At 37.5% G+C, this 19,602-nt stretch overlaps 2 protein-coding genes across 3 annotated transcripts in view; both read left to right on the plus strand.

Moving 5' to 3' along the window:
• Positions 1 to 14,821, plus strand: part of Bub1 (BUB1 mitotic checkpoint serine/threonine kinase) — a 30,614-nt gene extending 15,793 nt beyond the window's left edge. For both annotated transcript variants that reach the window (XM_021156315.2, XM_085834277.1), the window contains exons 12-25: positions 842 to 970; positions 1,061 to 1,171; positions 1,674 to 1,770; positions 2,748 to 2,829; positions 4,994 to 5,168; positions 7,147 to 7,234; positions 8,116 to 8,318; positions 9,779 to 9,922; positions 10,749 to 10,864; positions 11,150 to 11,311; positions 11,489 to 11,646; positions 11,794 to 11,962; positions 12,810 to 12,916; positions 14,508 to 14,821. In XM_021156315.2, coding sequence (XP_021011974.1) covers positions 842 to 970; positions 1,061 to 1,171; positions 1,674 to 1,770; positions 2,748 to 2,829; positions 4,994 to 5,168; positions 7,147 to 7,234; positions 8,116 to 8,318; positions 9,779 to 9,922; positions 10,749 to 10,864; positions 11,150 to 11,311; positions 11,489 to 11,646; positions 11,794 to 11,962; positions 12,810 to 12,916; positions 14,508 to 14,703 — 1,937 coding nt within the window. In that variant the 3' untranslated portion in view covers positions 14,704 to 14,821. The remainder of the gene's footprint in view (positions 1 to 841; positions 971 to 1,060; positions 1,172 to 1,673; positions 1,771 to 2,747; positions 2,830 to 4,993; positions 5,169 to 7,146; positions 7,235 to 8,115; positions 8,319 to 9,778; positions 9,923 to 10,748; positions 10,865 to 11,149; positions 11,312 to 11,488; positions 11,647 to 11,793; positions 11,963 to 12,809; positions 12,917 to 14,507) is intronic.
• Positions 14,822 to 16,281: 1,460 nt separating this feature from the next.
• Positions 16,282 to 17,078, plus strand: Mtln (mitoregulin). The gene is made up of 2 exons (XM_085829304.1): positions 16,282 to 16,687; positions 16,987 to 17,078. The coding sequence occupies exon 1, from the start codon at positions 16,354 to 16,356 to the stop codon at positions 16,522 to 16,524; it is 171 nt and encodes a 56-aa protein (XP_085685430.1). The 5' UTR covers positions 16,282 to 16,353; the 3' UTR covers positions 16,525 to 16,687; positions 16,987 to 17,078.
• Positions 17,079 to 19,602: the final 2,524 nt, after the last annotated feature.

The following is a 19,602-nucleotide window of genomic DNA, read 5'->3' on the forward strand; positions in this document are numbered from 1 at the left end:
ATAATTTTGTCCATTAAGTAATAAAGACACAGTTGGTCATTTACTTCCCCTCCTCATATGACTGGCATCTTTCCCACTAACAGTAGGAACAGGGCTATTTGAAATAGAGACTTACTACACTAAGACTTGGTTCATGCTCACTAATACAAAGCATAGATACAAAGCATAGTTCTAAGTAGTTAAAAAGGTAGTTGTGGAGAAAAGGGTGAGAATTCGTACAGGAAAAGAGGTATTACTATTAGGGTGGAGAGTTAAGATTCAAAGAACGTGACCAGGAAGGACTGTTAGAGTAAGATTTAAGTAAAAGGGAGAAGGGAACTACCTATGCAGCAAGCTTTATGGACCTGTTTTAGGCAGAATAAATGACAAGTGTAGATCTTTCAGGCATCAGTAATCCTGTTAATGTTCCAAGCACCTAAGATATTTTCAGTGCTTTCAGATGAGCAGTGGGAGAGAAAGAGGAAGAGAAAGAAAGTCTGAGCAAACCAAAGCTGAACAACATGAAAAGCATCCTGAAGATTTATAACATAGTAGGAGGAAAAGATTTACAATATGACCAGAAGCAGGTAGTACTTGGTATATTATGAGCTAAGGATGCTATTCATGACAACTAACTTGGTGTAACCTTTTTTTTTTCTATAAAAGGATAATTCTTTACCTTACTTCATGATGTTATTACAAAGATAAACATGAATATATGAAAGCCCAGTCAATGATAATAAAAGTAGTGATCATTATTGACATTGGTAAACTTTTAATTGTAATTACTACAATCATGTGCCTTCTAATGTGTTCTAGTTGGCATATTGTTAGTACATTTTGTCCCACTCCTTTGCTCTAGTGTGTGAAACAAATAAAGTTGCCAGCATTACTGATTTTCATACAACTCCAAACACATCATTGGGAATGGTTCAAGGAACACCATGCAAAGTGCAGCCATCACCAACTGTCCACACCAAGGAAGCATTAGGTAAAATATTTTGTTTGTATGTGTAGTGCCTCCCATAAATTAATAAAAAGTGATTTGCAGCCTGTTGACACATTTCTTATGTTCTTTAAGGTTTCATCATGGACATGTTTCAGGCGCCAACACTTCCTGACATTTCTGATGATAAAGATGAATGGCCATCTCTGGACCAAAATGAAGATGCATTTGAAGCCCAGTTTCAAAGTAATGATTTGTTTAAAAGCTATTCAGTACACAGTATCACAGGAAGTTGCTATGGTCATTATAAAAAAGTAAATATGATCCTGCTTTGAATAGTGTGCCATGTAAGAGAAGGAAACTCAGGGCCTAGTAGTGATCTGTCACATACAGAGCAGTGTCCACCCTCCTATAATGAAACCAAAAAATTTTTGAGTTGTTGTTGTTTATGTAATTTTTTTCTAAGAAAAAAATTAACCCCTGAGTTTTCATTTCCAGCTTTCTCAATTCTAACTAGAATTCTAACTAGGCACTCCACTGAGTGCAAGACCCAGTGACCATAAATCAGTCAATTCACTTCGCTGCAAAGTACCTATGCTATTATCTAGGACCTAGGTTTTTATTTTATTTTTTTTTTAGAGATTTCAGGATTTTGAGATTTTTTTTTTTAATAGGTAGCTGAGGTTTAGCCCAAAGGATAATGCCTTTTAATAATACAATAATGAAATGCTATTTTGTTTTCCTGCAGAAAATGCAGTATCTTCGGGGGATTGGGGAGTTAAAAAGATTATGACTTTGTCATCTGCTTTTCCTATTTTTGAAGATGGAAACAAAGAAAATTATGGGTAAAGAAAACATCTATTTTAAATCAACCTGGGAGAAATATATGTCACCAAAATACCATAAGATGCTAAAAGTTTTAAGGCAGTAAGGAGATAGGGTGGACTGCTCAGTAGATGATCTGGGTTGGAGTTCCAACGCTGCTACCAATAAGCCTTTTAACCACACAGTTAGGAGCCAATGTGCTATGCATGAGTTCCAAGACAACAGACCTCCCATAGCAGAAGCACAACTGCAAAAGAAATGCAATCTAGTTATAAGTTGCCAAAGAACAGATGAATTCTCTGGATTTGAAATTACATTAAATGTGGATGACTCTGCCAGTATACTCATAAAGTATAGGGCCAATAAAGTAGAGCCTTCTCTGAAGGTTCCCTAAAGAGAAAATGTTTTTTTTTTTTTTTTTTTTTTTTTGGTTTTTCGAGACAGGGTTTCTCTGTATAGCCCTGGCTGTCCTGGAACTCACTCTGTAGACCAGGCTGGCCTCGAACTCAGAAATCCGCCTGCCTCTGCCTCCCGAGTGCTGGGATTAAAGGCGTGCGCCACCACGCCCGGCTGAGAAAATGTTTTAAGGTAGAAGAAAGACATCAGGGCATAGAATGAGGTATTTTCAGGAATTTTCATTGTTAAGTGAGTTACAGGTATCTTGGCATGCTGAGGTAGAATGGAGACAGCATGACCAGGTTGCAGAAGTGGCACTAAAAATAAGATTTTAAAATGTTACCTTATACCTGAGACATCTTATGGTCAAGGTCCTTGTTTTCATTTGCTTCTAAAACTTGGAACCCAGTGTACTAAAAACATCTTATTTTTATAGTTAATTCAATTTAGACACATTTTTGCTTTAGTTACTATGAAAGTAAAGAGTCTCTAAAACCATTAACTCAATAAGTAGGATAAGTGACAAATTATTCTAACACGTTTAGCTTACTTATTTCATCTGTATATTTTATGATTTGTATTTACACAAATCTTTCTTTAGCTTACCACAGCCTAAAAATAAGCCCTTAGGAGCTAGGACCTTTGGAGAACGATCTCTCAGTAAATATTCGTCAAGATCAAATGTAAGTAAATCTCTGCTTCATCAGTGAAATATGTCTTATAATCTGTTCTTCATTTTACCAAGTGATTATGCTCATCACATGGCACAAGGTGTACACAACTTCTAGAAAGTCCAGTGTTGGATGAAAGAAAATGTGTTCATCAACAGAGCTGAATTCTATAGTAAGCAGAGAAAATAAAAACAGTTGTGATCCTTGCCCCTCATTCATTCCTTTAGCAAGGAGGTGCCATCCAGGGGTATATATTGTTTCTTAGACATAAGAATTGAGACCTACAGTGGACTATTAGTGAGAAACCTAGAAAATTGAATTGATGAAAATGAAGCATCAACAGCATACCACAGCAGAGAAGGTTCTCTGTTCATTGGCACATAGCATTCCTATGTGTCAGCAACCATTGTACCTACCTAGACTTTCATTGTGACCCAGAGTGTTCCCCATGTGTATGTTTACAATTCCCTAATTAGATTCAGTGCCACTACTTTAAAACTATGTTTTGTTGAACTATTCTGCTACATGTTTTAACATAAAAACAAAAAAGGTACATTTTCTATATATACTGATGCTGAGCAGAAACTGGCATATTTATTACCATCCAGTTTTTCCCTCAATACTGGAAGAGGTGGTAAAATTTATTAACAGATGTGATGTGTAGAATGTGTATGCAGTATTTTAAGAACTGAGAGGATTTATCGAGTTTGGTTTCGACTAAACTTTAGTTCTCTTTCTCCAGGGATTCTAAAACTCACCCTATAATTACACTCTTAAAGAAATGTCTGATTTTACAGGCCATGTCAGTGAAAATAGATGACCCTATGCCAGAAATTATGGATGTGATTATTTTGGTTTTGTCTTTTTATAAAGGGGGGAGGGCACAAGAACCAACTTGAATAAGTCAGGAGTCAGACCTGGAACAATTTGAAAGAATAAGTAATACTGTATTTTAACCCAAGAAATAAAATGAATACCCGTATTCATACAATAGGGGAGAGGGGTCAGATCTCCCTTACAGAAGCATTCTAAGGAATGTAGAAGGTCACCATTAGAACACTAAGATAGTAACTGCTATAGGCAGGGTCCATGGATGACTACTGACGCTATCGAGAAGAAGTGGTGTCTACATAGCTCCGAAGCTTCTTACCAAAATTATCGTTTACTATACTGGTAAAACATTTCACCAGGAGGGCCAGAAAGATGGCTCAGCAGGTAAAGGCATTTCCACCAAGCCTGAAGACAAGAGTTTGATTCCTGGGACCCACGAACTCCCAAAGTTTTCCCTGACCTCCACATGTGAGCCTTGGTACATGTGTGTACCAAGTACACACACAGAGAGAAAGAAGTTAATGTATATTTTTCCATTGGTTCTTTTGATGAAGCCCTGTGGAAGGTAGAGCTTACCTTCCTTTCAGTATGGGCAGGATATAGTGATTTATATCAGAAAAGACAGTAGGGAGAGGGAAAAGAATTCAGTAAGGAAACCTTAGAGATATCTGACCAAGTGGTTGGGTTAATGTCACCAGTAATAGGTAGCACATATTCTCAAAGTTACTCCCTTATAGTCTTCTCTGAAATCTATAGATCCTGACCTCAATTCAAAATTGTCAGTGGAATAAAGGGTAGGAAGGATCCACAGGTGGCTGTAGTCAGAAGCAATTGAATAGACAGGGCAGCCATGTGCAATGTGCTGACCTATGCTGAAGTTTGGAAAGGAAATAGAAAAACCAAATAAGGACTCCAGGTACTAGTATCATTTTTAACAATAAACCACATTTTGGTTAAGATTACTGCTAAAGGGAACTAACAAAGAAGAACTCTTTACTATCTTTGTAATGCTTTTCAAGTTTAAAGAATAATGTACAAGAGAAAAACATGTCCGATTGTTAGGCACCTTTATTGAAGTATTCTAAAAACACTTTATATCTATTTTCCTTTAACTTTTTTTTTTCAATCTTAAAATGTTTGAGGTTTTGTTTTGTTTTTTTTTTTTGAGAAAGGAGCTAAAGGAGCTTGCTGTATTGTTCAGGATGATTTTGAATTCCTAAGCTCAAGTGATCCTCTACCTCCACACCCTCCTGAGTAGTTTGTAGTACAGGGCTATGTTAACTGATGTGTTAAATTTCATCAACAAAGCAGCAAATTGTCTTTTCCAATTTGTCTTCGGTTATAGGAAATGCCTCACACTGATGAGTTTATGGATGATTCAACAGTATGTGGTATTCGCTGCAACAAAACCCTAGCTCCCAGTCCTAAAAATATAGGAGACTTTACATCTGCTGCCCAACTTTCGTCTACACCATTCCACAAATTTCCAGCAGATTCAGTACAGATTTCAGAAGATAAAGGTGAGTGTTCAGCTATCTTCTGCAAAAATATACTGTTGTTATAGTTTCTTTTTGAAAATTCTATAGAGGAAGTTTGAAAATTGTAAAGACACTTAAAATGCATTTATGTGTGTGTACATGTTTTTGTTGTTATTGCTGTTGTTTCTTCATTTTTGATGGTTTGTCTTCATAGTCTATATTTTTAAATTTTAATATGTAGGTAGAAAGTGAAAAAAACATGTGTAGTCACTTATAGACATATATCCAATAGGCCTATGTTATATTGTAATAGCTAAGAAAAAACAACTACAAAAAGATTAAGTTACTTAACTATTAGAAACAATGAACTTAAATTTCCTAATCTAATGAGTAATGAGTAACCAGTTTTATCCATGATATATCTTCAGATGTTACTTTGGAAATGAAGACAAGTATACCATACAGAGAAAAGCATTATAAAACTACCGTTAGTCCTCATTTCAACCTCAAACCTAATGTAAACTTTATATAAAAGATACACATATGTAGGCTGTCCAGACAGCTCAGCAGTTAAGAACACTGGCTGCTCAGACATCCAGGGTTTGGTTCCTAACATCCACATGCCAGCTCCCAACAGTTTGTAACTCCAGTTCCACAGGATCTGATAGCCTTTTCTGACCTCTGCAGGGACTGTAACCTGGGATGGACAGACATACAAGTAAAACACCCGTGCACATAAAATAATTTTTAAAATGTTTTTTAAAAAAAAATCTACATTCGAATTTAACTCTAATGCCACTCACTACGTTGAACACAGACTTTAGGTACTAAAAGGTATAAACTGTGAGGTCTGGAGCATTGTGCCATTTTGATAACTGTCTGTTTACCAGTGAAATTATATCACTCTCAGGATTCTTTAAAAGTGTAATAGTTTCCCAAAACAATAATGAATGTCGGTGAGATGTCTTATCAGGTAAAAATGCTTGCTGCCAAGCTTGATGACCTGAGTTGATCTCTAGGACCCACAAGATAGAATGAAAGAACTAACTCCTACAAGTTGTCCTCTGACCTCCATACATATGCAGTGACATGTATGACATGTACTCACTTACACACACAAACATAATCTTTAAAAAATTTTAAATCAATAATTAACTGCTGAAGAATTTTACTTCACTAGATGGAAGGTATTCTTAATGGCATTGTGAGCATAAAAACCTAAAAATTGACTAAGTAGTAAGGAGATAAAAATATATATATTCTAATATATATATTAGAATATTTTCTTAAGAGTACTAACCCAATATGTTTTATTTCTTTTTTAAATCTTAGAAGTTAGTTCAAAATTCTATTTTTAAATACCATCACAAGTTTGCCATTCATAAAATTTTGAAGTTTTACAAATTAAGGAAAATTAATCTGTGAAGAGTTCTTCAAAGTGTCAAAAGTAACTGTTCTTAGGCTAGTGATTACCACCTTAGCCACTGTGATCCTGTAAATAGACGCTTATGTTCTAGTACTAAATAAGTATCAGTACTTGTTTTAAGCAACAAGTTAATCCAGTATAACAATTGGCTAAGTTTAGCCCATAATTCTGCCCTGTCTCCTGTCAATAGAGATAGATTATTTTGTTTTGTTTTTTAAGTTAGAAAGAACAGTGGTTTAAGTGCTGCCAATACCTAAATCCTCTCCAGTTTGTTAAAAAGACACACAAATCTCTATATAAATCCTTCTGGAAGGGTTGCAGCCTTTTATTCTCCCTTTGTGTATTTATCAGATATGTGCTGCCCCTGCGCCAGTGACTTTCTTTAGTCTGCTCATCATGTCGGTAACCTGCTATTTACTCTTTGAACCCTAATTATAATTATTTTTATAGCACTTCTTACTATGTGACACTGTTTAGAAATTGTAGTGAAAGTCAGTATAAAAAAGAATTTCAGCCTTTTTAACCTTATCAAATGTTTGCTTGTATCTACATGTGTATATAGTATGTCTGTCTATAATTTTTTTTATATTTCAGAAAATGTGGTAGCCACACAGTATACACATATGGCTTTGGATTCTTGTAAAGAAAACATAGTGGACCTCTCAAAAGGCAGAAAGCTTGGGTATTGTGTTTGTCATTCTCCTCTTCCATTGTAGCTTTTCTCTTTAAGATATCATAAATACCTTATTTCAATTCAGTGGTAGCTTTGAGTCAGAAGGTGCTGTTTGTGAATGTAAACCTAAGTACTTAGTACTAACAGATCCCTGAGCTAACATTTTCTGAAATTCATTTCAGGGTTCAATCTGTAAGTCCTCTTATAATACCAAGACTCCAATATGCCAACTATTGCAAAACTGAGGAAACACAAATTGTGCTTTATATACCCATTTAATTGAGAAAAACAGTGCCTTTTAATAGAAGGTAGAATGTTTAAGCTTTTTTAGGTACTGGTATATATAACAGTTAAAAAGTAGCTACCATTTTTCGTTTATTGTAATCCAGTCATAGTGGTTATGCTTTCTGTGTGCTGTATCCTTTTAATCCTTTGAACAACTTGAGTCATAACAGTTGTTCTATTAGGTTTTATTTAGCACATAGGCAAAATCACAAATACAAAGTACATGAATGAGGATCCTCATGTGTGTTGGTTTGTCTTAGTGTTAGAAAAAGTCATTTAGAAAACTATGTAGTCTTGATTATGACAGTGCTATTTAGATGTAACTTTGGGGAATTAACTCATTCCTTCCCACAGTTACTATTAAATAACAAATATATTATCTTACCTGTTTACCTAAGATATTAAGTGATTTTGATTTTATTTCTGTTGATATCTATATCTTAGTAGCTGTGTTCATTGTTTAATGAACATTATTGATCAACTCAACCTTTGAGTTAATTTTGAAATTCTATTCATACAATGAAAAGAAGCTATTTTATTTTCATCAGATCTAATAGGCTTCTAATCACATAAAGTTTTTATTTTCTCCTTTTTTCCACATCCAGGCCAATTCAAGAGAAAATTTCAGCATCTTTACCCTGTCCTAGTCAGCCTGCCACAGGTGGTTTGTTCACCCAGGAAGCAGTGTTCGGCCTTGAGGCTTTTAAATGCACAGGCATTGACCGTGCGACGGTGGAAGACCTATCCGATGCCAATGCTGGGCTCCAAGTTGAATGCGTGCAGACACTTAGAAATGTCAATGCTCCAAGTATGCACTCATGCTCAATTTTAGTTTTCCCATAAGAATGATAGCATTGAAAAGTCATTCCATGAAACAACCAAGTGGGAGCTTAATACACCAAATAGAAAAATAAACTTAGACAAACTTGTGACTGTATCACAAAATAATTCACTACTAACAGATTTGAGATCCATCAATCCATTTTAATCTTGACAGACAACAAGATCATACTATTACAAAAAGGAATTAGGGACCTGGAGCAATGGTATACTGGTTAAGAGAAGTACTGACTTCTTCCAGAGGACCCAGGTTTGGTTTTCAACACCTACATGGTAGCTCACAACCATCCAATTCCAGTTCCACGGAATCTGAAACCCTCATGTGATCTCTCTAGGCACCAGGCATAAATAAATCTTAAAAAAGAAAAAAACTTTTTAAAAAGAGCGCAAGGTTAAGAGTTTACTGTGTGTTAAATATATAACCTAATATTTCCCTCTGCCCTGTAAGTAAAAGAACAGTCGGTCAAGACCAAATATTAAGAGGTATCATCCTCTGTCCCTTGTTATACAGAAAGTCTTGCTTGAAAACAGAGTCTGGAGATAGACTAAGTTCTAAGGCTAGGTTTTAATTACCAGCTCCCCAACCAACTTCATGCTTGTTCATTAAACTGAGGTTAGGTGGAGAGATGATTCAGGGGTTAAGAGCACTGGCTGATCTTCCAGAGGACCCAGGTTCAATTCCCAGCACCTACATGGTGTCTCACAACTGTCTGTAGCCCCAATTCCAAGAGATCTGATGCCATTCCTATCATGTATGTATCATATGCATACATGTAGGCAAAACAATCAATACATATTAAAAAATTAAGTATATTTTTATACTTGAAAAATGAAGGTGATACTACTAGTACCTACGTTAGAGGCTTACCATAAGAACTGCATGAGTCCATAAGTCTCAGAACTTTGTCCTGTGTGTACTAAGTAGTAACCATGTTGGAGAGTGCCCTTTTCAGACTGCCACTGATAGAATGGTTATAACACTAAATTGGCGAGAGACTTTGTCTTCTCTTTAGGAATTGTTTCCCTATACACAGTATTCTTTTTCATGTAAATTCTTTGAAGCATTGTATTTTCTGTGTATTAGTAGGGGAAACAATGAAAGAATATGTCTGAGCACACTAGAAGCAGTTAATGTTCATGTGTACCTTTAAGGTGTGCAGCTATACTTTTTCAAAGTGCAAATCCTGCAGGCCCAGATGAGTCAAAAAGCAGCTAGATGATTTGCTTTGTCACAACTGGATAGTCAACCTGAATTTGTACACCTCCAGGGTCAGAACTACTGACTTTAGCTTCTTTTCTTAATTGAATCAATGCTCTACATGGGGTAAGAGTTTGAAAGCATATTTAATGAATACATGTACTTACTTATCTAAGATTTCTGTTAAAATATTTGAATGCTGAATTTATGTTTCTTCCTCCCCCTTTAAGGCTTTACTATTGAGAACCCATGGGATGATGAATTGATTCTTAAACTTCTATCTGGGCTTTCTAAGCCAGTTACTTCCTATTCAAATACTTTTGAGTGGCAGAGTAAACTTCCAGCCATTAAGACCAAGACAGAATACCAGTTGGGTAAGAATTATATGGGTAATAGAATTTCGAATTCTAGTAAGAAACTGCTAGTAACTCTGAGATTCTCCTACCCTTTCTACTTTCAAGAAAGTTAATTATCTGCCATGTTGAGAAATTTTGTTAAGCAATGATATTCTGATTGCTGTTGGGACTTTAATTTGGCAATAATTTATCAAAGTTAAAAATACATGTGTTCTTGTATAGAGATATTCAGAGGTTAAGAACGCTTTCAGGAGACCTCAGTTTGGTTTACAGCACCCATGTTGGGCAGCTCACAACCCCAAAGTCAAAAACTTCTAAAATGCAAAATAGACCTGACTATTCTAAACTATTACAGATATTTATGCATTTATGCCCCCCCCCCCCACACACACACACACAGTTTCTCTGTATAGCCCTGGCTGTCTTGAAACTCACTGCTGGGATTAAAGGCGTGCACCACCACTGCCTGGCCTTGCTTTGCTTTTTTTATTCTCCTATAAAATATGCACATTTTCCAAAAAGCTTTACAGATGTCTATATGTTCTTCCTGGTACCTCAACAATTGCACTAGGAAGTACTGCAGGTAATGGAAAGGCCAGGGCCCAAGGCCACACATCTCAGTATACTGAGGCATCAGGGCTCTTTCACTCCTCTTAGAATTTGATAAGGAAGTTCTTTCTTGGTAGGTGTAGGTTTTACTTTCATTTAAGTCTGGGAAAACTTCCACCAGATTATACCCATTTTTAAAAATGTATTTATGTAGTTCAGGCACCAGGAATTTTTCACTTTGATGAAGTCAAAAGGCCTTAGGGCTTTTTGTCAATGTTTTGTATCATTTTCCAAGGTTCTTTGCTGGTCTATGTGAATCACCTTCTTGGAGAAGGAGCCTTTGCTCAAGTCTTTGAAGCTATTCATGGAGATGTGAGAAATGCCAAAAGTGAACAGAAATGTATTTTGAAGGTAAATGATATGAATAACTTCTTGTATAATGTATATTTCCTGCTGACTCCCCTTTAAATACTGATATCAATAAGGCCCTAGTCAACAGTTAAACACAACTATCCTAGGAAGACTAAGAATTATCTTACTACTAAGATTATCCTGCAAGCTTTATACTGCTAACCATTGCTTGGCTTATCCTCATTTTTTTTGTCAATATCCTTACTGGGAGGAGTTGCTTTCTTGCTATTCTTTTACAGACACTGGGTAAGGATATGTGTATTACATACCTGATTTGATTTGCAGGTGCAGAGACCTGCCAACTCCTGGGAATTCTACATTGGGATGCAGCTGATGGAAAGACTAAAGCCAGAAGTACATCACATGTTCATCAAGTTTTATTCTGCTCATTTATTCAAGAACGGCAGCATATTAGTAGGGGAACTCTACAGCTATGGGACGTTACTAGTAAGTATCTAATTTTGATACTGTGAGCATGAAATGTATGTGCATTTCTGGTTTTTATCTACACTATTTTTCACAGTTGGAAGTTTTGTTGGAATAGAGAGCAGGGGTAAAGAACTTGACTTGAAATTTCATTAATCTTCTACAACCAACTTAGGATGCCATTTGCCTTATTTTTAGAATGTCATTAACCTCTATAAAAATACCTCTGAAAAAGTGATGCCCCAGGCTCTTGTCATCACTTTCGCTATCAGAATGCTTTACATGGTTGAACAAGTCCACAGCTGCGAAATCATTCATGGAGACATTAAGCCAGATAACTTCATACTAGGACACAGGTAAGTCCGAGGCATTTTAATGGAGTTCTTCCCTCATATTTCACTTTGTCCATCCTATAGGTATTGTTTTGTTATCCTTTGTTTTGTTAGGTATCCTTTTGTTAATGTGTGCTCATAGATCCTGGTCCTTGTTTGTATTTAATGTAGATTTTTGGAACAGGCTGATGAAGACTTAGCTACCGGCTTGGCATTGATTGACCTGGGTCAGAGTATAGATATGAAACTTTTCCCTAAAGGAACTGTATTTACAGGAAAATGTGAAACATCTGGTTTTCAGTGTCCTGAGATGCTCAGTAACAAGCCATGGAGCTACCAGGTATGGAAAGAAAACAAGAGGTTTTGTTTCATTTTGTTATTGTTGTTGTTGGCTTTGTTTGTTTGTTTGTTTGTTTTTGAGACAAGGAAAGGTAAAATGTAAGTCTTAAAGAGGAAGAGGAAATCCTACTTCTGAACAGACTTCCTTATTAGTTCAGATTCTGTCAACAGAGCAGGAAAACAAATACATTCTGTGGGAAAGTTTCAGAATTTTCAGCAAAGTAGAATATTAGCTGGCAAGTAAAAAAGATACTACTAGTTAGGATAAATATAAATGTTTTAAGCCTGAGCTAATAAAACAGCTGCCCAGTGTCCAGATATAGAGCTGTGACTTCCCATAATAAAGGGAGCACAACTGAGGGCCTTATTTCTGGTTGGTTACTAACAGTAAGGCTTCAGGTAGATGAATGCTGATATTAGAATGGCGAATGGATAGTTTGCTATCCTACAGATTTGGACCAGACTAGAATATTCTATTCTATTATGAACATATCACACAGAGACACTGATGTGCAGTTATACAACAACCACCAGAGTCTCAGGGAATAGGATTGGAAGAACTGCCAAGCTGTGTTTGTTTTCAGGAAGTGATAGAACAGAGGACTTGTGGAAGACATTATTTAAATAATGGTAGAGCTTTCCAAAGGGTTACCTCAGAGGCAGTAGTGTTTGTGTTCATAGAAGCCTCAGTGAGAGCTTAAACAGGCATTCAGTGAAGCAAATCATTGGCTTTTGGAATTCTATAAACCTAAAATACTGTGGTTATTTAGCTTCTAAGTTAGAGACATATTTTAATATACTTAGAAGTAAGCTACTATTTACAATGCATATATCTGTTTTCTTTATAGATTGATTACTTTGGAGTTGCTGCAACAATATACTGTATGCTCTTTGGCTCTTACATGAAAGTAAAAAATGAAGGAGGAGTCTGGAAACCTGAAGGTCTTTTTAGAAGGTAGGTTATTGGAATTGGTGCTACAGTGAAAAAAACAGTAACAGTAAAATAGTATATTTTATTAGCCAGAAAATGAGCCTGGACAGTATTGTGACAGAGCATAATCCTAACATTAGGCACTGAACAAATCTGGCATTCAGTGTGCCTTGTGAAACCATTGAGAATTCCTGGGCATGCAGGTAGTATCCTGTTTTTGACTGTTTTTTAAGTGAAGTCAATATCAGTGAGCCTTGCAGTTTCATTTGTTTATTTTCTTGTTGTAAATGAGAATAATAATGATCTTGCTTTTTCAAATTTTACAAGCAAAGGAAATAACACAGGTGAAGCTGTTTTGTTAATTAGAAGAAGGAAGTAACGTCTATTAAGCTCCAGCCATCTGTGACTTTAGTATAAAATGCTAGAAAGTTAATGATTGGTCTGGAGCTTGTGTCAGTATTGTTTCCAGAGTAACACTCTGTAAATATAACACTAATGATATCAAATTGAAGCTAATTATTCTATGTATGCATGTTTCCATGTATCATTAACTTTTTAAGGGTATAATAAAGTATATAAAAAAAAAATCACTCGTTTATAGCCTAATGGAATTTTGCATGTTTATTCCTTCTTGGGAAAATTCTCCCCACACCTACTTCCAAAGTAGAAAAGGGAAACAGTTGGCAGAAATTTGATAAACATCGTGTACAGTAGGTTCAAAACCCAAAAGAAAACTTACAACAGATATTTTTATTCTTCATTTCACTTGGTTACTTCTCTTGCTCATTATCAAAGGACAGAGGGTTCAGAATGCTTCCATCTATTGTCAGGAGCATAGCCCAAAGCTTCCTTCTCAGTTTGCATCTACAGTGACATTTTAGTATGTTCTGCTTTCTCTCTGGGGCCTTCTCCCCATATTTTGGAGGGGATTTTTCCCCTTCAGTTAATTTAACCACTATAAATAGCTAGGACCCGGTACTGGAGGAATGGCTCAGCAATTAAGAACACTGATTGTTCTTCCAGAGGTCCTGAGTTCAACTCCTAGAAACCACATGGTGGTTCACAAACATCTATAATGGGATCAATGTCCTTTTCTGGTGTGCATGAAGAGAGTGACAGTGTACTTGCATACATTAAATAAATAAGCCTTAAATAAATAAGTAAATCTTTTAAAAAATGTTTAAAAATAAAAAGAAGCTAGGACCCTTAAGTGTGACCTCTATCCTAAATAGTTCAGGCTGTCTGGCCAGTCTTGTCACATATGTATGCAGTTGAGCTTATTAAAAACCAGATAACTAGATTACCAGATTCTAGAAATGTGCTATACACAGGAAGCCAAAAGAAGATAGATTATTCTTTAAAAAATAATTTTTCTACCAAAGAACTTTTGCTAAAAGGCTATTTTAAATCATATTTTTAGAACAAGGTGTATTTAGACATGTCGTTGGATTTTTAATTTCTCCTATTTGTGATGGATTCTTGATTTGCTAAGATACGGGTAGATGAGAGTTGTTCTTTTAACATGTCCACACCTATACAGAGTAGATGGAGGGACTTGTTGCTATGAACGTTAAGGTTGCATTTTATCCATTGTAATATTTTGTCTCTTTATTAGGCTTCCTCATTTGGATATGTGGGAGGAATTTTTTCACATCATGTTGAATATACCAGATTGTCATAATCTTCCATCTTTGGATTTTCTGAGACAGAATATGAAGAAATTACTTGAACAACAGTATTCCAACAAGATTAAGACCTTGCGTAATAGGCTAATTGTGATGCTTTCAGAATATAAGCGTTCAAGAAAATAAAATGAATATGGACCTTCTCCAAAACACACTTAGTAAATTTAAACTCTCACTTTGAATCCTATTTTTTTCATACTTACTATTTATGTATGTTAAAAAAAAATAAAGCCCATATGATACACCCATGTGACCTAGTTGTTCTAAATACTCTAACAAACAAAGTAAGGAGACCCTGTAAGCAGGCTGATCTATTGGGTTGCTCTTAGTATACAAATCTTCTTGAGAATGATTCAAATTTAGATGCTTTCTAGAAGTCACCTCCCTGCTTCCAACTCCAAGACAATTTCTCAGTATAACCAGAGCCCTGGCTATCCTGGACTTGATTTGTAGACCATCCTGGCCCTGAGCTCATAGAGAACCACCTGCCTCTGCCTCCCAAGTGCTGGGATTACAGGGGTGCACCACCATGCCCTGCTAGAAATCACCTTTCTAAACACTGACCTATTTAAGTTAAAAGTAAGCCAAAAAAGAGTTATAAATTATGTTTAGTTAGCATATGTAGGATTAGGTTTCCTTATGGCATTTTAAGAAAAAGTTGATTTTTCTTCCCCATCCTTCTGACCCCCTTTGTTCTCTTTCACACCCCATAGCTTACTTTCCACTTCCATGTCTCATCTGTCAATGTCCCCTCCTCCTTTCTTAACATCTTTTTCCCTTAAGGTCTTTACTTTCTAACCCCATGTATTTTTATACAAATTTCATGGTGTACATCTGAAAAGAATTTTATTGTGTATTATTCCACATTGTCATTATACATCCATCAGTGGATTGATAAACATCTGGGCTGATTCCATGCTATTGTGAATAGAGGAACAATTGACACGGATGTGCAGGTTTCTCTCGAAAAAGATAGAATCCTTTGTGTGCCCAGGAGTAGGAAGCTAGGTCATAAACAGTTCTAGTTTTCTGGGGGTTTGTGTGTGTGTGTTGTTTTGTTTTTGTTGTTGTGAGACACCATACTGATTTCCACAATGACCATACTAGGTCGAATTCCAACCAACAATGAATAAAGAATTCCTCTTTACTCAAATGCGCACTGACATTTTTGTCTCATGTTAGAGACATGTTCTGACAAGGGTAAGAAAAAGTAGCTTGGGTTGGTATTTATCTCATGGCTAAGTATATTGCATGCCACGCCCCTCCCCTGCTCTCTTTAAAGTACTTAAAGGTCATTGGTCTGACAACGTCCACTTTTTATTCCATTGATGAGAGCTGTGGCTATTGCATTGACACTAGTAACTTGGAAGAATATTATATATTAAAATACCCTGTATACTGTGATAAGAGAAAATGTATTAAAGGCAATTTCATCTAAATTTGTTCAAGTGTTATTAAATTTTTTCTCTGTTTATTTTAAAATCGAGTTACCAGAAAGCTTAGATAAGAATAACGAACAATAGTAGATGACACTTCGGGTATGATGCAAGTGAGTATCTGACTAATATCAAACAAATGTAGAAGAAACGCGGAGCCCATCAGAAACCAAGACCATCTCACATCACAGTTAAGACGCCTGACCCAGGGAGCCAGGGAACATTGCTTCCTTTCCTGTCCTTTTCTCGCGCAGACTCAGAGCGGGCCTCAAGCGAGCGCTGTGGCGTCTGATCCTCGCGCCATTCCGTAGCTCACTCTACTTTGTGCTGAGTGGTTGCAATGGCGGACGTGTCTGAGAGGACGCTGCAGGTGTCCGTGCTAGTGGCTTTCGCCTCTGGAGTGGTCCTGGGCTGGCAAGCGAATCGGCTGCGGAGGCGTTACCTAGACTGGAGGAAGCGGAGGCTGCAGGACAAGCTGGCAACGACTCAGAAAAAGCTGGACCTGGCCTGAGCACGCGCTGCAGCCCGAGTCCGCCGGGTTCTCACTCCCTAAGCCCAACGCAGCCCGGATCGTGGGAGCCGCGCGACCCAGGAGTCGTCCTTGCACGGCTTGCAAGAACATGGCTTGCTTCAGAAAGAAAATAGTTTTGTCTTCTCTAACAACTTACTTTCAGGTATTAACAGCTCAGTTTGCTGAGGGTATTTAATGGGAATTTTTACCACGTGCGATGCAGTTACACCTTAACATTTAACTTCGAAATGGGGGAGGGAGGCATTTAACGCGCAGCCTCCACATTCATAAGGGTCCACAGTGGCTTTTTAGCGTGGATGGCAGGGGCTTTGCATTTCATCATAGTTATTCTACAGTGCTATAGTTTTCTTCTCTTAGTTCATGGTTTGCGATCACAGTACAGAAATTTGAAGTTAAAGATACTGTGTTACTGATTTTTTTTTTCTTACTGTTTTTCAACAGCTTGTCGAAGATGGATATAAAGCACTGGAGAGAAATAATTTCTTGCACTTTATGAATCTATTTTTAAAATAAAAAAATTAAACATCTTTGAATCTTTTTCCTCCTTACAAAAGAAAGCAGTATTTTGCCTACCATTTAGTTTGCTGCAGTAAGAGATTTGGAGCCTGAAAGCAGAGACTTTCTGATGGAATCTCACCTTGGTACAGCCTTGGAGGCAGATCTGATCAACAGACCATTATGAGTCATTTTTCTAGACATATTCAGAAAAGCTAGGAGCTGTGTCAAATGCCTGAATTAAGCATTACAAATGCAAGATATTTGCACTTTGAAGAGTGTAGAGAGTAAAAAAACTAAAATTAAAAATAATAGTGCATGTGATATAACGGTATATATATATATATATATATATATATATATATATATATATATATATATATGAAAGAGAAACCGTTGAGTAAGCTTAAAGATAAATGCCAGTCCTATCAAGTGACCAAAGCCTTGGTTGTTTATAAGATGTATTTCTGACACATTGCCCACATTTTTAAGAAAATCAGTTTGTTCTCCAGGGAAACACCATGGCCCATTTTCCTAGGATTTTTCTCTTGTATGTGTAGTGTGTGTACTGAATGTATGTCCACATGTGTATGAGTGCATGTGTGACTGTGTATGTCGGTGTAGACTGCAAGTTTGTCCTGGAGACTGCTACTTCCACTGTGGGTTCTGAGAATCCAAAGTCTTGGTCCTGTAACTACCGTTACAGTTTGCCCTGTTCCACCCCAGGTTTTTACATGGATGCTGGGTGTTTAAGCCAGATCTTCATGTATGTGCAGTAGGCATTTTCCTAGGTGATCCATCTCCAGCCCCAGAGTAGGGTAAGCTCTGTTGTCAATATCATTTATTGAGGCTTAGTTGGGATAGGTTTCTTGAAGTACATTTTGTCCTAAACTGAAAACTTGAGGTTAAATTGACTTGTGGCTGGACTAACTCCGCCTCTGAGCTGTTCCTGGAAGACCTGGCATTTGTGCTGTTTTGGGTTTTCATTTGTTTTATGATTTTTTTTTTTTTTTATGAGTGTGAATGTTTTGTGTTTTGTCTGCATGCATGTCTGTCTACCACATGGATGCCTACCTGGTACTTGCAGAGGCCAGAGAAAAGTGTCAGATCCCCTGGAACTGGAGTTATAAGGCAGTTACAAGCTGGTTCCTGGGAACTGGACCTGGGTCCTGAGCAAGAGCAGTCAATAATCTTAACCACGGAGCCATGTCAGCAGCCCTCTTCTCTTTGCTTAAGTGCAACATCCGGATATGTTCATCCTTTTCTAAGTCACTTCTGGGCATCCTGCTCTAAACATGTAGGTGCCCTATGCCCTTGCTCTCTACTACACTACCTGTTTGTATGTCCTGTGTGTCCCTAGCTTTGTAGTGGACCATTCCCCTGGATATTTCTTTTCCTTCTACCCTCCTACTTAGCTATAAGAAGTTCCCTCTGATAAGTTATTTCTCCACCGGTGAAATGAGCCAATTCAAGCCAGATTAGTGAGTTCAATGACCCAAAGGACCAAGGCCAGGGAAATCACAGTGAGAAGAGAGAAGTGGGGGAGGGGGAAGAGAAAGGTTGCCAGGAGAGGGAGGGAAAGGGAGAGACCAAAACCTCTGGATTACTTAGGGAAGAGCTTCAGGGGGGAAGGTCAGACCAGCACCTGGGCTGTAAAGTTTAGGGTCAGGGTATGTTCGATAAGGGCTGAGGGATGCTGCGAGAATCTGGAGACTGGGTCTGCTTTGATTTGTAAAATACGCACTTCAGTCCCTTCCCCGGTTTCCCTGAAGTAAGTTAAGTGCCCAGTGTTCTTGGAGAACACGCCAGGGAATTCGTGGTCCCCGGTTTCCCCGGTCCGAAACCAAATACTCTCCTCCCCCCACCCCCAGAAAAGTCTTCCATGGACATGGTACTTTGCCCATTGGAACTGGGAGTCAGGAGTCACAATAATAGATACCTTGGCAATAGCATACCAGCTCTATCCAGTGGTGAGCTTGGACCATCACCATTCTTAAATCCAAGGTTGCTGTCGAGTTTGGGTATTGGATTTAGAGGGCTGTCTCCTGAGAGTGAAAAGAAACTGGGGCTCTTGAGAAATCTTTTTGCCCGCAGGCTAGTCCCACATGGCAGAATCACCACCCCCATAGAATTGAGGATTTACCACATGAAAATTTTCGAGAGACACTTCAGCAATACCCCCAAATGGCAAGATTTTAAAACCGTCTCTGGGCCAAGTGTGATAGCACATACGTTTAAGCCCAGTACTAGAGAGGCCCGCGGATTTCTGTGAATTCAGGACTACACAATGAGACTAACAATAAAACCACCTTCAGAGCGAACGTGCAGCGAAATAAGAGTCCCACAAATGCCACGGGGAAGCTCTCATAGCTAATGTTTTCCATGTTAGAACTATTTTTGAAGATTAGTTTCGCAGACTCGGCTTCAGAAAGCTGTGTAGAACAGAGCACCGCATGGTGTGAGGTCGTGATTGTTATGAGACCTGCAGTCAGGGACTCCCGGGGACCTCTACTATCCCTAGGAATCCAGAGGAAAGGAAAGGAGTCTTTTTTTTTTTTTTTT

The sequence above is a fragment of the Mus caroli genome, unplaced genomic scaffold (genome assembly GCF_978045245.1).
Source record: "Mus caroli unplaced genomic scaffold, Mus_caroli_1 scaffold_2, whole genome shotgun sequence".
Taxonomy (NCBI): domain Eukaryota; kingdom Metazoa; phylum Chordata; class Mammalia; order Rodentia; family Muridae; genus Mus; species Mus caroli.

Bases quoted from the DNA above. Each gene is read 5' to 3' on its own strand.
- Mtln (XM_085829304.1), top strand. From the start codon at position 16,354: ATGGCGGACGTGTCTGAGAGGACGCTGCAGGTGTCCGTGCTAGTGGCT.